Here is a 17,797-nt window from a genome sequence, read left to right as displayed (position 1 = left end):
TAACTTGTAAGCCGCTCTGAGTCCCCTTCGGGGTGAGAAGGGCATGATATAAATTTCGTAAATAAATAAATAAGTCTCTACTACAGGCATGAGCAAACTTTGGCCCTCCAGGTGTTTTGGACTTCAACTCCCACAATTCCTAACATCCAGTGCAAATGCTTTCGAAAACCGGACAGAAAGTCCTGTAGGAACGGCTCGAGGCCTCCAGGGGGCGCACGACCAGGCCTGCGCGTCACAACATGCTCGGCCAGGCACTCACACGGCCCCGCCCCCCGTCGCTATGGAGACCCGTTGCCCGGCAACGCCAGGTAGCGGTGGGCGGAGCGGCGGTTTGGCGAAACAGTTTGAATGGGGCGAGGAGCGCGCGGGCGCACGCGAGGCGAAATGAGAGTCGGCGTTGGCTATCGTGAGTTTGAGAGGCAGGCGGCGCGGCTCAAAAGCCAGTCGGGCGGGCGGGAAACGCAAAACTGCGGAAGGAAGGACGGGAGTGATGCGGGTTGTGGGTCGTTTCAGGATCCCTGCCGAGCGACCAAAGAGGGAACCCGAGAGAAGGAGAGAAGCGCCTGCCCTCCACGCTGTCCTCCAGGAGCCAGGATCCTAGGGCCGCAGGTGGGGCAGCATCTCCCCTGGCCTTTCCTCCATGGGGAGGGGAGGGGGGCCATGACGTCATCCCGCAGGAAACGCTGTGACGTCATCCCTCTGTGAGATAGGAGAAAGTTTGCCACCCACTTCTTTCCTCCTTCAGGATGTGCAGTTTGTATAAGATTTGCTAAGACTTTGTGCAGCCTTGCATCTATTTCCAAGCATAAATATTTTACTATACTTGCACTAACTTCACCAGTAAGCCCAATTCAAACTTCCAGTTTATTCTGATGTTGACATTTGTATTTCTAATACTTTTCTACACACTTACATTTAAAAAAAACACTTTTGAAGGCTAACATATTTGTTTCAGCATGGGCTTTGGTGGACAGTAATCCACAACACAAAGCTGGGACCTATAAAACAACAACAATAATAAATGTATTGTTGAATAATAATAAATGTATTGTTCATGGCCGGAATCACTGAGTTGTTGTAGGTTTTTCCGGGCTATAATGGCCATGATCTAGAGGCATTCTCTCCTGATGTTTCGCCTGCATCTATGGCAAGCATCCTCAGAGGTAGTGAGGTCTGTTGGAACTAGGAAAAAGGGTTAATATTTTTAAAAACTCTAAAATTACAACAGCACAACAACAGAGAGGAAACAAACAAGGACATCTAATCACCTCTCAACAAAAGTTTGCTTTAGGCACTGTCAGGCCATTATATGCTAATCAAGGTGGTCAGTTGAAACATTCACACAAGCTCCAGCAGACAAGAGTCCTTTGTCTCACCTTGGTCATTCCACAGATATATAAACCCTTTTTCCTAATTCCAACAGACCTCATTACCTCTGAAGATCCTTGCCATAGATGCAGGCGAAACATCAGGAGAGAATGCCTCTAGACCATGGCCATATAGCCCGAAAAAACCTACAACAACCCAACAATAATAAATTCTATTTATTTGCCTCCCCTTATGACGCAAAGCAGGGTACAGCAGTCAAAAACACATCAACATAAAATGCGTGCAACAGAATACCTATATCTGTAAATCCCATACTCCAAAACGCAAACTACAAAGATCAAAATAGTATGACAATAGAATGCAAATCCAAATCAGGGCCAGCTTGCACCTCCTAACAAAGGATTCCCCCAGGCAAGAAGCAGCCAGGCTTTGAAGCTACAAGGCTATTCAATGCTAACCAAGGTGGCCAATTGCAACATTCACATTTGCCTCAAACAGACAAGAGTTCTTTCTCCCACCTTGGACATAACCACTCAGAGCTGTTGCTCTGGAATATCAGTAAACAAAGGGGTTTTGCAAGGGGTAACATGCTACCAACTTTGTTGTCTCAGTCTGTACATTGCTGCTAGACCTTTTTGCATAAGGATATTTCAGAACCCTGTTTTAAGAGGAGGAAGGACTCGCAACACTCATGCTCAGTTTCCAACAGATCTCATAACCTCCGAGGATGTCTGCCACAGATGCAGGTGAAACGTCAGGAGAGAATTCTGAAACATGGCCATACAGCCCAGAAAACTCACAGGAACCCAAATCCAAAACTCATGTTAAGGTTAAGGTTCTTATTCAGCCACACTCTCAGCCTTAGAAAAAGGCAATGACAAAGCTCACCTGAATAATAATAATAATAACAACAACAACAACAACAGCAACTTTATTTGTATTCAGCCCTGTCTCCCCAAGGAGACTCAAGGCGGATTCCAACATACAATACGCAAAAAGGCAAACATTCACTGCCTTGATAAACAAGAAATACAGATACAGTAAAAAGAAAACCACCCAAACCCCAAAATGAACCCCAAGAAAACCCTAAGATAGAGCTGCCATAAAATGGAATTTGGTTGAAAACACATACAATCAAAATAAGATTGTCATTCTGTTGCCATAATATCTTTCCTGGAAGGGAGAGAAAGCAATCTTTCAGCTGCCCCTGAATGCAGAAATTTTGTCTCCGGCCCTAGTGCAACTATCAATTAGATCTTTCTTTGTGCCAGAACTGTGAAAAAAAGAAGGGAATGAGCCAAGAAAAACTGGTATATTTGTAATAAAGGACAGTGTGAGGAAAGTATTTCAAAGAATTATGCAGTTGGAAGGCGATCATGAGTCATGGATTTCCTATTAAAGAAGTAGTTCCCAACCATTGGTCCTATAGGTGTTTTGTACTTCAGCTCCCACAATTCATAACAGCTGGTAAAATGGCTGGGGTTTCTGGGAGTTGAAGTCCAAAACAACTGGAGAACCAACTGTTGGGAATGGCTGTGCTGAAGTATCCCAAGCAGGTAATTGCCCTAGCCTCTTTGAAGATATCCAGAGAAAGGGATCAGCCCTCTAAGTAATTGGTTCCATTCTCAGTCAGATAGCAATTTGTTGTTTTTGACTGAAAACCATTACAAATCTAATTTTAAAAACATACTGTCCACGTACATCCGTATATAAAACATCAAATTAATTAGTCCTCTGCACAGTCTGCACACTCCACTTATCTCTCAGATAAGCTGTACAGAATACTTTTAGAAGCCTTAGCAAATAAGATTATTTTATCCGAGTCTCAGTCTGGCTGCCGCCAGCATATTTCCACATAAGAGCTCTCACTCTGTAAGGAAGCCAAAATATCTTCCTGGGCTTTTGATATTACTAGCACTAGAGTAAAAAAGTGCAAATATCCTCTCTTTTAAATATTCTGGAATATTCTGTGTCTGTGTTGTAGAAGGCTTTCATGGCCAGAAACACTGGGTTGCTGTAAGTTTTTCTGACTGTATGGCTATGTTCTAGATGCATTCTCTCTGCCGGCGCAGTGGGTTAAAGCACTGTGCCAGCAGGACTGAAGACCGACAGGTCGCAGGTTCGAATCCGGGGAGAGGTGGATGGGTTCCCTCTATTAGCTCCAGCTCCTCATGCGGGGACACAAGGGAAGCCTCCCACAAGGATGATAAAACATCAAAAATCATCCAGGCGTCCCCTGGGCAACGTCCTTGCAGACGGCCAATTCTCTCACAACAGGAGCGGTTGCTCCTGACACAACCAAAAAAAAATCTTCAGGACGCTTGCAGAACTGCTCCAAACAAAGGCTTTTCAGCTCAGAATGAGCTCTCAAGCAAAGCTACAAACGCAATGCTCAAAGTACAAACACACAGTGGCTTACTATATACATGAGATAACAATACACTCAATTTTCCCATCAATTAACTGTGTCAGCTGCAACAGAAACTGCCCTGATCCTTTCCAAAACTTAGGAAAAGTACGTTGCAAACCCTTAGTAGCAACAACTACCACAAAGTTTCTTCTAATGGTTCAGTTGAAATCTACTTGCCCTAATTTAAAACCATTAGACTTTGAAGCAACAGATGAATTTTTAGTTCATTCCCCTTTTTGTGAAGATCTTTACATATCTAAAGAGTGCAGTCATGTCACCCTTCAATCTTCTTTTCACCATGCTTAACCCACTCAACCTTTCCTCATGTTTTGTTTTCCATGCTTCTTATCATGCTTGTTGCCCTTCTTTGAACTTCCTCCAATGTCTTTGTCATGCACTGGTCTAATTTACAACAGATACACCTTTTCAAATATTCATTTTCCAACAGTAATATTCCAAACCTTGGAACCTGTTAAAGACCAAATTCTAAGCATATGCCCCCAGTGGTTTTTATGGTGATAGAAGAAAAATAGTGTGCATTCAAGGTCTTCCTGTGTTCTGCTGAGAAGCATGAACCTTACATATTCTTAGCACAATGATGGAACAAGGTGATTCGGGCCATGAAAGCCTTCGACAACACATGGAACAAGGTTAATTCAACCAAGATACTGGGTTGTTGTAGGTCTTTTCGGGCTATATGGCCATGGTCTAGAGGCATTCCCTCCTGACGTTTCGCCTGCATCTATGGGAAGCATCCTCAGAGGTATGCCTGCCATAGATGCAGGCAAAATGTCAGGAGAGAATGCCTCTAGACCATGGCCATATAGCCCGAAAAAACCTACAACAACCCAGTGATTCCGGCCATGAAAGCCTTCTACAATACAACCAAGATACTCTTCAGACTAGGGAATGAACTGTGTACTCTTTGCCTAGGTGTGGAGATTTAAAGCTTTTGGGCTTATCAACACTATATCTGCAGGATTTGTTTCATTGATTTTCAGATGAATCTGCTTCAGGAAGAGACGGCCAAGCCCAGCCGCAGTCACCAATGAAAGTAAGCTTATCTGTTCTGGATAACAAAGACAGGGTGATGTGAATTTCCATAAATGATACTAGGAAATGAGAGTTCAGGGAGGATTTTTAGTTTAATTAATTTCTTCAGGTTTTTCTCTTGTTTATAATTAGTATTTTTAAGACTGTGAATGTTTTCCCTCGCTTCTACTTCTGCAAACGTAAGCATTATCATTCTAAGGTGGCAGGAAAAAAAGTTAGTGCTAAAAGCTAAATATTGAAAGCTTTTAACCTATTATCATATAATCATTCAAAAATTAGGTTGTTTTTTTTTTTAATTCAAAACCCACAAATCTTATTATTCCTAGTTTAATTTTAGGCTTCTACCTCTGAAGCAGATTTTTAGATCTGGTCTGCAAGATAATAGAATTACCTTCTGATTGACACAGCCCCAACTTTTAGAGCATTTCTGTTAGAATCAGTTAAGGTAAATTTTGCATCAAACATAGATTCCATGGAATATGGGCAAACATTTTGCCTTGGGGCCGCATTGTAGGCACACATTGGGTGGAATGGGCATAGGAGGGTGGAGGAAAGGCCTGGGAGAGGGCTCGGGGCATCCCCAGATTGTCCTCCTGGCATAAGGATAGGGCTGCTCACCCCATCCTTATGCCAGGAGGAAAATGAGACATGTGGTGACTGCCCTGATCCTCCTCCTCCAGTCTTCAGGCTATCCTCTCGGCATTATGCCAGGAGGAGGGCAAGACAGACTAGTAAAAACATGATATACATCATCCTATAAAACATAATACAGAAAATAAACAGCAACTTTGTATTAATGCTTTTTAAAAATAGCAAAGTTTGTCATCTTTTAAAAAGATAATTCACCCTTGGCCTTTTGTGGAATAGAGTTTCTGCATTTCATGTCACTTTTTAGCACTCCTAAATAAATCAGTGGGTTTTGTTTGCCCATATTTTTTGAACATAATTTGTATGACAAACTAAAATCCTGGGATATAGGGCCTGTCTGGAAGTAAAAACACATTGCTAAGACTGACTGGGGAACATGCCTTACATCAGCCTTGGTGACACCTTCCTCTTGCAAACCGGCATGGTCTGCAGTTCTTGTTTTGTAGCATAACAAAACAACCTCCACCTCTCACCCCCCAAAAAGGCCAGCTGTCTCAGTTTGTGCTGAATATGTACAAACCTTCTATTATTTTTCCCAACTATAGATCTTACAACAACAGCTGGAATCATTCCAAGCCCTTCGACAGCAAACATTGCAGAATGTAAGCATGGTAAGCACAAACCCTAAATATCAGAAAAACAAGCGAGCACGATGTTCCATTTTATGTATACAGGATACAACATACAATCATTTTTATATGCAAATCTCAACACCTCATAAGAAATCCCAATAATTCTTTTGTGCTCACCTATTCCCATCCATCTCTGCCATTATAAATTAACCTTCGTTGTCCTTGTGGTTGCATTTTCTCTCATAATTTCATTATTATACAGTTAAGAACAAAAATCACAGGACTTCACTTTTTGTGCTAAGATTTGTAAACTTTGTAAGAGTTATAAACTGACTTCGGAGATTCATAATAATAATAATATGAATACAAATACTATTTGCTAACATTTCCCTCAAGGGATTTATTGTCATTTCTGCATTATGCTTCCCCCCTGCTCCAACTTAGTTATTGGCCAATGAAGGTGTGGACAAACTGTGGCTCCCATAGCTCCTATCATCCCTAATCAACGTAACCGGTTGTGGTGTATTATGGACAGTAATGCCCAAGATGATCTGGAGATCTACAGATGCTCATTTCTGGATTTATTAAAAACACTCCAGTAGTCCAGATGAAAGTCAGTAGTGCTTAACTGCTAACATAGCTTGCTTGTCAATTGAGGGAAGCTTTGCACCAGAAGGAAGAGACAGCTAACTACTCTCTTCAATAGTCTGCCACTTTTCTAAAGTCTTCCACCGCATTTCCCATGTTTTCATACACCAAGCCATTTTTTGTCAAACAGAAACATAAAAACCACCCTGTTGCACAAGGCCAGAGTCTTATCTTCTCCAGCATTCTGTTCCTATAGTGACCAACTAAATCTCTATGGGAAACCCTCAGGCTGGTCCCGAGAGCAACAACTCTTAGTTTACTCTAGTGTTCTCAAAATTCCTTGTAAGGAACATCTGGCTTTTGGTTATGAGTCCGGATTTAAAACAGCCAAGAGTTTAAAACATCATTTTAGAGCAGAAGGCAAGGATAACGTGATTAAAAAGGTTTGCTTTTCCATAGAATCGTAGAACATAGAGGAATTGGAAAAGACCAAAATGACTACCCAGTCCAACTCCCTGCCAGGCAAGAATACACTATCAAAGTACTCTCAACAGTTTCTTTGCAGTAGAGAAACTGAAATAGAGTACCTGGGAATGACATCTTCTCACCCTTCTTCTAAATATCCTGCTTCTTAAAAAACAGACCATTGCTAAAAAGCAAATTAATAGATGGAATTAACGGTCATCATTTAAGTTTCTAATTCAGGGGTGAGGAACCGCTGGATACATCCCTCAACCTATGCCCTCCAATTGGTTTGGACCAGGATGTCCACTATCACTATGACGCATAACCAACTGGCTGAGTATGATCAGAGTTGTAGCCCAACAAATCTAAGGCTCCACTTACACTGACCATTGGCATTGGGGATAATGATGTAATTGCTGGATATAAAAGATAAAATGTAATTTTAAAAGTGCAGTGGTTTAATACAGAGGTGGAAAACCTTTGGCCTTCAATTGGTTTTAGCCTACATGATTCTTACACTTATCTTATACTATGGAAGATGCCACAGATATTAAGTCAGTGAAATTTAGGTTCAGCACAAAGCCCATACTCAGTAAAAGTGTGAGCCAAACCAACTTCATAAGATCATGACATATCCAAAATCTACAAAAGTTATCACCTCATATCTACTTGGAATAAGTTCATCTGAATAACAACAACAATACATTGTATTTGTTACTCAATTCTCATAAATCAAAGGGGCTTCTAAGTAGATATGCATAGACTTCTTAAAACAAATAGGGTGTTATCAGAATGACTAACAACAGATACACAAGAAACGAAAGAACATGTGTGAGGTGAAAAGAGAAGGTTAATGATCTCACTTGGTGTTTCTTTAGGTCCAGTGTGAAATCAATGGAATACTTAACAAAAATATAATTGATATGAAAAGTTCAGAATTTGATCCAGACGATTTATGTTTGACGAGCACACCTATCAACATTGCTATGGTATGTTTTGCTTTAACTAGATGTGTTCACAGAACTGGTATTTTTTGGGAATAAGATAAAAGGATCCTTGACTAAAAAGGAACCATCTTCTCTTCCATCACTTCTGGCATCAGTTCATAAAATACAGTTGGCTCTGTTTGTCTGATATTTGTTGTTAGCCGCCCCCTATTTTAGATTCATACATGCACTTTAAACTGTAAGTTTAGTCTGCTTTTTAATCTGTCTCTTTTATAACATGTTTTTAATCTGCTTTTTATCTGATCTACTTGGGAACTGCGATTCCCTTCCTTGGGCACCTGTGCCCCATTCTATTCTGTGCTGATCAGACCGTAATAAATCATTGATTGACTGATTGATTGATTGGGTTGGCTCTGTTTCAATGAACTCTGTATCAATGGACTCAATCGTCCAGGTTTGAAAAATATTTTTTAATCCAAAAAGCAAAGTTCATTTTGCCATTTTATATAAGAAACATCATTTTACAATGATAGTGTATATAATGAGACTCGAGCATCCCTAGATGTTGGTATCCACTGACAGTCTTGGAACCAATCCCTACTAGATAACAAAGGCCCACTATATGAAGCAGTGTCCCACAAGATAGAGATGTAAAGGGATACTATTTTGCATGGAAGAGATTATACGTGACCAAATCAAGGAGAGTTCTAGAGATAACTCTTCCCACAACTGCCTTTTAAAAATATTTTAATATTCTTACAATGATAATCTTGTTCCAAGGCTTTTTCACAAGTTTGGGAATAAGGCACCAGATTCCCAACTATCATAGAACATACGAGTAGTGCAAGACAGATAGTTTTGTACTACAGCTCTCTAATTCTGCAAGCTTAACTAGCCAAGGTTCATGGGAACTGCAGTCTTAACAGTACCTGGCAGTTATAGGGATACATGTTTCTTACTCCTGCAGTAAAGAGCATACAACTCCCCTGTTGCGTCAGCTCCACTGGCTGCCAGACTGATACTGAGCAGAAGAATTCAAAGTGCAGGCTTTAGCCTATGAATCAGTTTCAGTCCAGCTTACCTGTCCGAACGCATCTCCCTTTATGAGATCTGCTGGGGAGGTCCTGCTCTCAGTCCCGCCATCTTTGCAGGTGCGATTGGCGAGCATGAAAGACAGGGCCTTCTCGGTGGTGGCCCTTCAGCTGTGGAACTCCCTCTCAAATGAGATTAAATTGGACCCCTCCCTCCTAGTGTTTAGAAAACAACTTAAGACCTGGTTATTCAAGCAGGCATTCAGTGAATGACAGAAATATGGAAATATGAAATAAGTTAGACAACCCAGGATTGATCCAAAGTCTAAATGTTTTATGTTGTATCTGTGATTGCTGTTTTATAGTTTTAATGGTTTTAATCTGTTATCATATGTTGTTGATTTGATATGTGATATTTTCATACATGTGAGGCATTGAATTTTGCCATTTTATACATGAAAGAAAAACATGCCAATACTGTCCTGAAGTGTCTGTTTTTGGGCGTGTTTCTATTACATTGTTAAAATAAAATATATGCCAGTCTGGCTAATGCCTGGGTGGTAATCATGACAGCTACTCACATAGGCTGAGAGAGCCATGCAGATAGTTCTCTCTCTAAAAAAAGCAGTGTATGTATAATTTTTAAAATGTTAGAATGGTTGTTAGAATGAACAAAGGCTCCCTTTTCACAAGAACAGTTTAAAAACCCAAAATCAAAAGTTAAACCATAAAGTTATCCATAAAAAGCAGCAGTAACTGGGGCTCCTTCCACACAGCTGAATAAAATCCCACATTATCTGCTTTGAACTGAAATATATGGCAGTGTGGACTCAGATAACACAGTTCAAAGCAGATATTGTGGGATTTTCTGCCTTGATAATTCTGGGTTATATGGCTGTGTGGAAGGACCCGGGGAGAGCACGGTATAATGACTGCATACATTTTATAACAAAATATGAGTTTAGATCTGGTTGGAGTAGTATAATGCATGACAGCTTACATACACAAAGACAAATAAACCAAACATTCCATGGTTTTTGCCAGAAACTGGAATGTATATGCATTTGAAGAAATTGTAGAGTATTTGATCAAGAAAACTATAGTATAATAAGTAATAAATTGTTTCTGTGAATTACATTTTACCCCTGCATAAGCTGAAAGAGACTATTACAACAACCTGCCAACTGCCTTCCATCTTCCAGAAAAAATAGAGATTAGAAATCAAAAGGTAGAAAGTAATATATTTCTAGCATGTTTTCAAATGCTATTTAAACTTAATTTCAAGGAGAGATATGTATAGCACTCAAGAAGCAGCAATTTCAAATTCACATTACATATTTTTGCTAGATAAAGAAATCTATATAAAATGTGCCATCTAAGCAATTTATTGGTGGTGCTGAACTGTGTCTTTCCTGGTTTTTGTGTACTGAAAACATTCCGGTGTGTCTGCTTTCTCTCTCAGCCAAGGAGATACCAAGAAGCATCACATTTTAAGAAGCAACTTCATTTTGATGACAGGTCTTGTACCAGTTCCAGTACAAAAACGGATTCTAGCACACTGTTTGGAGACACAGTCATAGAAGAAAATATTCCACATCATAATTTGTTAAAATATAAAGCCATTGGGAAGTCAGAAGACCATGTCCAGACACCTAGAAATAAACCTATTCTGTCTTTAAACAACGATCATGAATTGAAGAATTACATGAATGACATTTCCTCCCCATCTTTTATCAGCTTCAAAGCAGATGACAGGACTCCTCTGAAAGAGTACAAAAGTTATGATGACTCTAAAGTGCCTAAGGTGTTCCATAAGTTTGATGATGAGGACAATGAATGCTTGACAGAGAGCGTGAGTTTTTCTTTCAAGGACATGCAACAGGAGAGTAAAAGAGACCCGAGGCATGAACCGTCGTATATCTTTGACTTTCAGAACACACGCAATGTATGTAGCAAAGACAACGATTCTGGTTATCTGTCAGAACAAGACCTAACAGAAAAAGCAATGAATATGCCAAATGAAGAGTTGAAATCTAGAAGAATTTCAGAAGCGGAGGGTTCATCTGATAAGTCTCATGATGCCATGGATTCTTCTCAGGAAAATAATCAAAATGCAACCCAAGCTCCATATGAGAGAAAGTACAATAAGGAAACTCTCATGAAAGAGTGTGCTCTGGACAAGCTGCAGTTAAATTTCTTGTCCAAAGCAGTGGTAAGAGATAATTTACTACTTCCAGAACACATTGAAGACAGCCATGTAGAAAAAGAATATCAGTTGCTTAGCTCAAATAATGAGCTTCAAAACGGGACTGGTCTGGAATTCTGTGATGCCTATCCTGTGCCAGATGAGTTGGGTGGAAAAGTTAGATTAATACAGACGCCTGCGAAAGAGTCAGAACATGCTCAGAAAAAAATGATGAATCTTGAACATGAAAATATAGATCTCAGAAACCAAATGAAACCTCTCACAGACATTATACAGTCTCTAACAGAACAAAACATAAAATATCAGAAGCAAATTAAGGACTTACATGACGACAAGAATAGCATTCAAGAGAGACTAGTTAAGTCGGAAGGAGATTGCAAAGAATGCCTTAAGGAAGTCAGGAGGCTTCTGAAAAAATGTAAAGAACTTCAGCAGCAAAAGGCAACTCTCGAGGAAAATCAGGATCAGCTTTATGCTCAAAATCAGCGTATTGTGGAAGACATCAATGATTTTCAGAAGAAAGATCAGAAGACACGGGATGATCTGGCTTTTTTCACGAAAGAAAAAAGTGATCTTATTATGGCATTAGGGTCTTTGGAAAAACAGGTGGCAACATTTCAAGAAGAAAATCAAACACTTAGGGAAAATATAGGTCAGCTTACAGGGACAAAAACTTTACTGGAAAAAGAACATGGAGAAAAACAAATGGAAATTCAGAAACTGAAAGAAAATGAGAAGGTAACGATGTCTAATTTGGAGTCTCTACTTAATGAGATACAGTCTCTGAAAGATGAAAAGTTGAAGTTAGAGGAGACACTGCAAGAGGCATTCAAAGCAAAGGAAGTCCTGAAGAAGGACCTCTTAGAAGCTCAATCTAAAAGAACTGATGCAGAAGGGAAGCTTCTGACTGAATGCAAAACCGCAAAATTAGAAATGGGAATTTTGAATACCAATTTGTCCAACACAGAAAGAGAGTGTAGGAGATTGGGAACAGTGGTGGCAAGCATTACAGAGGATAACTGGCTTCTTAAAAAGCATCTCCATGAATATAAGCAAGAGGCCACAGAATATAAAAACAAAATAAGACAACTGAGTGAGGAGCTCTTACTAATGGAAAATGAAATGCGCTCTGCAGAAAATGAACGAGATGTATTGAAGTTTGAAGCACGCCGCCTCCAGAAGAATAATGCTAATCTTCGAGACCAAGTTATTGCTCTGTTCAATGAACAGTACAAACGAAGGTTTCGCTCTCAAAATCAAAGGGGAAATTATCCTTTTGCTAATCCTGCGGAAATTTGTGATGAAATATCTAGCTACCAGCATATTTCTCTTATGCATAACCAACCAGGTATGTCAATTTATGTCAGTATTTGGGGTGGGATGTTAGGGTGACTTGGAGGTGTCTCATTCTGTGATTGTCTTGACCACAATTGACAAGCAAAATACTAAACTGATGTGCTTTCTATGTCTGAACATATGCTTAGATGATACTAAGACACCAACAGCAATGTCTGAATTTTTAGGGCATGATCAATCAAAAGAAAAGTGCTTGGAAGAGGATTCAGGTGAGCTCTTTCTCTTCTCTCTAAGGGATATTTATATTATATTGGGCCAATCACTGCTTTACATTGGACTTATGTTTCCCATACACTTATTTAAATGTCCCTCTACTCAACTTTGCCCTGTCCCAGAAATACTCCTGTCTCTGTACAGCTATGCTTGGGCGGCTGTGGATTGCACCCCTGATCTTCAGGTATTTCAGACATCCCCAGTAATGAGAACTGGAAAAATAAATAAATCTTTAAAATATTTTGTGATATATAATCAGTAGCCCCACTGAAGCCCTCCCTCACTTGCTTAAAGCTCTCCCATATAAAAAAATGCAGGCAATTTTTGCTTGAAAATTGTGTCCGCCCACCCACCTATTATGTGCAAGTGCACAAAAGAAAGTTCTTCACAATCACTCAAAATGTTCTTCAAAACTATTTTTCTCCAAACTGAAAAAAGGAAATAGTATGTCCTTATTTTGGTAACTACATTTTGGAGGAAAAATGGAAAAACAGAGATTTGGGCGTATCATTGAGCATTTTGGTTGCCTTAATTTGTAGGTACCCCAGTTAGTCTCCTGAAAGGGACTCATCCTTTGGTTTCGGTTTTTAAAGAACACTGTCTTTTTTTCTAGGAAATTCCAGACAAACTCCAGCAATCAGTCCTTCAAAGAAACTGTAATAAAAAAAATCTTCTTTGAAAACAGTTTTTAAACTTTCTTATATAATCAACAATACTTTTTTCTAAGGCATTCAGTAAAAATTTGGGAAGATGGTTTGCAGGTGATGAACAACATTTAAAGTTTTAATTTTCCTTTTTTTCATATAACATTTCGCTACATGCTACATAGAGTATATTTGGCAGCGCTGAATCCAGTTGTGTGGACTCCTACAATCCTCTTCCTGTTCTCATTGTAGTGGTGATCAGCCACAAAATGGCGGGTGGCCATTTCTTGCCATCGCTTCTCCGATTGCCCTTACACTCCAGACAACATTATTCCAGTCGACAAGTGGCAGCCACCAGCCATTTCATGGCTTGTAGTTCCCACTACGGTGAGAATAAGAGGTGGACAGTATGCCCCATCCTGTGTCCCAGGATCAAGCCCAGGAAATACTGTTGCTGTGTAAACAGTTACAGTCAGTTTTGTACTGGAACTGGCCCAACTATTTACACAGGCCCAGAATCCATATTTGCTCCAGGATTTCAAGGAAACCTCAAAGCAACTCGTTTCTTAATGTTCTTGTTAACGCAAATCAACTCTATGCATCATGTAGATGTTATTGAACTGATTCACCTCCCTTTTGGGGTGAAATGTGCATGTAGATGTGTCCCGAGTTCTTGAAAATCAGGATTGGTATCTGGGAATCACAATTCAACAAATTTACAAACTTTGAAAAATTGGTATCCCCCATTGCTTCCCTTTTGTGCTATACAGCAGATAGGATGGCTTTATGCTTCCTCTCTCCAATGCAATTGGTCAGGTAGGCCCTATTGGTACCCTATTCTATATGCATGAGATCTGTCCAACTTTTTCCCTCCCCCCATGGCATAAAAGTGAGTTGTAAGGATTAAAAGATCATCTGAGGAACCTTTTAGGAGTCTTTCCATCTCAGGAGATGGCATTATTTCTCTCATTAGGCACAAGAGTAAAGGGCCTTAAGACATATAAAGCTGAGCCAAATAGCTTTGCTCCAGGAGTATGAGTTATTTTCTGTATCTGCAAATCAACATTAATGCAAATTAGCAGAATCAGACTGGGGTAGGGATGGCAATTAACATTCTTCTACATATAAATCCAAGTTCGTGGAACATGAAAGAAGAAATACTAGATGCAGTTGCAAGTAGTGGAAAAAATATATTTACAAATGCATCTTAAACTTTCCTTTGAGTAATTTCATGGAGCTTACTTGAACTTAATGTGACCTACTTCTGAGTAGTTCATATGTACTTACATGTACTGAGAAAATACCCTACAAAATTATTGGGATATGAAAATACGTTATATTGGTTTTTAAGGTGAAGGCAATAGCTAAAATCCGAGCAGTAGAATTGGCAAATAGAAATGCCCCTCCATATTTCTGTCCTCTGAACTTCCCTAAAAACCGTTCTTTAGGACTGGGCAATTCTTTGGAATGGGTCTTAAAGGACTACAATAAGAAGGGAATTCATAGTAAATTCTATCATAATGCGGTCCCAGTTCTATGGAAGTGACAGGGATGTTGTTTATTTGGAATCAAATCTTCTCCTGAAACTTTCCAACTCTAGTAAATTGGTACACAAAGGATCCCCACATAAGCTAGTGTCAACAGATGGCTTCCTCTATCTTCTTCACTTGGCAAGATGACTGAATGGTTCTAAGGAGTTCATGTGTGGCCTTACTGCATGCACAAAGCAAGGACCAGGCTGGGGGGAGGGGGGCATTGAGTGAGTCAGGTACTCAGCTGTCCTTCAGTGATTTTAGTAAAGAAATTTATCCCATTGGGTTAATGTATGCCACATACTAACTACCACATGCATCTGTTCCTAAACATCTGTAATGTAAGGAAGAGCACTGCAGCTTACTTGCCAAGAAGGACAAGTTTGTATTATTTTGCAATGCCTGTGAATATTATTCCAATGCAAACATATCAACTTGATAGTTCATTGGATTGTAAACTATGTTAACTACTTTCCTAACCCTTCCAATTTGCTAGAGTGTGGAAAGATTGCTGCAATCCGATGGAAACTGGAAAAAGAAGAACTATTTACAGAGAAGGGTGACAACAAAGTCAAGCTGTACAGTACTTTTTCAGTCAGTTGCACCACATCCATCGTAAGAGAATCGGGGTTTCCAAGTGTCATGCAGAAGAAATGTAGCACTCTTTGCTCCACCACTTAGTCTTTGAGGGCTAAGCATACAGATGTAAAGGACTAAAATGTATTTCTGATTATTGCCTAACACACACAAAAAAGGACTGAACTATCAGAAATGCATAAATATTCACAAACACTAGGGAAAAAATCAACCCAAAGTTGTGCATGGGAAAGATATCTAAACTGCCGCAAGCACACATATTAATGTTTATTTGCATATCTCCTTTATTTCAGAAAAGGTTGCTTTTTAAAGAATGGAACATCAAACATAGTTTTGAATAGTATTTATACTGTATATTATTCTGGTAAACTGGGCTTTGTTATAACAGTATCTTCAATTAAAATGAGACAAACTGGGAAAAAGTAGCATGCCTGGTGAAATGAAAAACTTGAATTCTTTATTAAAAAAACAAAACTATTTACTTTAAAATTATGTGTAAAAATGAATGTTTTTGTTTTTTGTTATCTTTTCATACCGTAATGCTATTCCAAAAACCATATTTTACATGGTTTTCCAAAAACCATATTTTACATATTTTACTTAGTTGTGAAAGTAAATAACATCTTCTGTTCTTGGTGGTAGAGGGATACCAAGTCACCTTGTCTGTCTCCTGAGGAATCTGTATAATGACCAAGTAGCAACAGTAAGAACAGACCACAGAACAACAGATTGGTTCAAGATTGGGAATGGAGTACGGCAGAGCTTTATACTCTCACCCGACCAATCAACTTGTATGCAGAACATATGCAACATGCAGGGCTTGACAAATCCAAAGCTGGAGTTGAAATTACTGGAAGAAACATTAACAACTTTAGATATGCAGATGATCCCACTTTGATAGCTAAAAGCGAGGAGAAGCTGAGGATTCTTCTAACCAAGGTGAAAGAAAGTGGGTTGCAGCTAATTATTTAAAAAAAAAAACAAGATTATGGCAACCTGATTGATTGATAACTGGCAAAAAAGAGGGAGAAAATGTGAAGGCAGTGACAGGCTTTGTATTGTTAGGCATGAAGATTACTGAAGACGCAGACTGCAGCCAGGAAATCAGAAGACATTTACTTCTTGAGAGGAGAGCAATGACCAATCTTGATAAAATAATTAAGAGTAGAGACATCACACTGGCAATGAAGATCCACATAGTTAAAGCAATGGTATTCCCTGTAGTAACCTATGGATGTGAGAGCTGGACCATAAGGAAGACTGATAGACACTTTTGAACTGTGGCTGTTGTTTATTCGTTCAGTCACTTCTGACTCTTTGTGACCTCATGGACCAGCCCACGCCAGAGCTCCCTGTTGGCCGTGGCCACTCCCAGTTCCTTCAAAGTCATGCCAGTTATTTCAAGGATACCATCCATCCATCTAGCCCTTGGTCAGCCCCTCTTCCTTTTTCCTTCCATTTTTCCCAGCATCATTGTCTTCTCCAAGCTTTCCTGTCTTCTCATGATGTGGCCAAAGTACTTCATCTTTGCCTCTAATATCCTTCCCTCTAGTAAGCAGTTGGGCTTTATTTCCTGGAATACGGAGTATGAACTGTGGTGTTGGAGGAAAATTCTGAGAGTGTCTTGGACTGGAAGAAGATCAAACCAGTCCATACACCAGGAAATAAGGCCTGACTGCTCACTGGAGAGACACATTTTAACTAAACTAAAGCATCGAAAATCAATATATTAAATGAGCAATACATTCTAGGTCTAATAGGAAGTTTTACTAAGGTTCACTCTCAAGCAATGCTGTCTACTCATACATCATTCCCAGCCAAGCAAGTATGGTATTTTACATATGGGAGATGGATGAGAAAATGAAGAATCGCACAATCATAAAGTTGGAACATGTAGTCCAGCCCCCTGTCATGCAGGAAGAGCACCATCAAAGAATCCCTAATAGAGGCCATTCAGCCTTTGTTTAAAAGCCTCCAAAGAAGGAGCTTCCTCCACACCACAAGGCAGAGTGTTCCACTGTTGAACAGTTCTGTGGCCAGGAAGTTCTTCCTAATGTTCAGGTGGAATCTCCTTTCCTGCAGTTTGAACCCATTACTGCTCTGAGTCCTAGTCTCAAGGCAGCAGAAAACAAGCCTGCTCCATCTTCCTTATTGCTTCCTTTTGCATATTTATACATGGCTATCATGTCTCCTCTCAACCCCAGGT

At 39.7% G+C, this 17,797-nt stretch overlaps 1 protein-coding gene across 4 annotated transcripts; it reads left to right on the top strand.

The window, feature by feature from the left end:
- The first annotated feature begins 262 nt into the window (after positions 1-262).
- Positions 263-16,020, top strand: CCDC110 (coiled-coil domain containing 110). 4 transcript variants are annotated; one of them, XM_060778626.2, is made up of 8 exons: positions 263-406; positions 514-609; positions 4,741-4,793; positions 5,986-6,051; positions 7,944-8,054; positions 10,506-12,597; positions 12,773-12,814; positions 15,491-16,020. In XM_060778626.2, the coding sequence occupies exons 1-8, from the start codon at positions 349-351 to the stop codon at positions 15,673-15,675; spliced, it is 2,703 nt and encodes a 900-aa protein (XP_060634609.2). In that variant the 5' UTR covers positions 263-348; the 3' UTR covers positions 15,676-16,020. The 4 variants fall into 4 exon arrangements, with proteins under 4 accessions (XP_060634609.2, XP_060634611.2, XP_060634608.2 ...); XM_060778628.2 differs by lacking the exon at positions 12,773-12,814; XM_060778625.2 differs by having other exon boundaries at positions 12,773-15,558.
- The last annotated feature ends 1,777 nt before the right edge of the window (positions 16,021-17,797 follow it).

The sequence above is a fragment of the Anolis sagrei genome, chromosome 5 (genome assembly GCF_037176765.1).
Source record: "Anolis sagrei isolate rAnoSag1 chromosome 5, rAnoSag1.mat, whole genome shotgun sequence".
Taxonomy (NCBI): domain Eukaryota; kingdom Metazoa; phylum Chordata; class Lepidosauria; order Squamata; family Dactyloidae; genus Anolis; species Anolis sagrei.
This window is presented reverse-complemented; position numbering and strand designations above follow the sequence as displayed.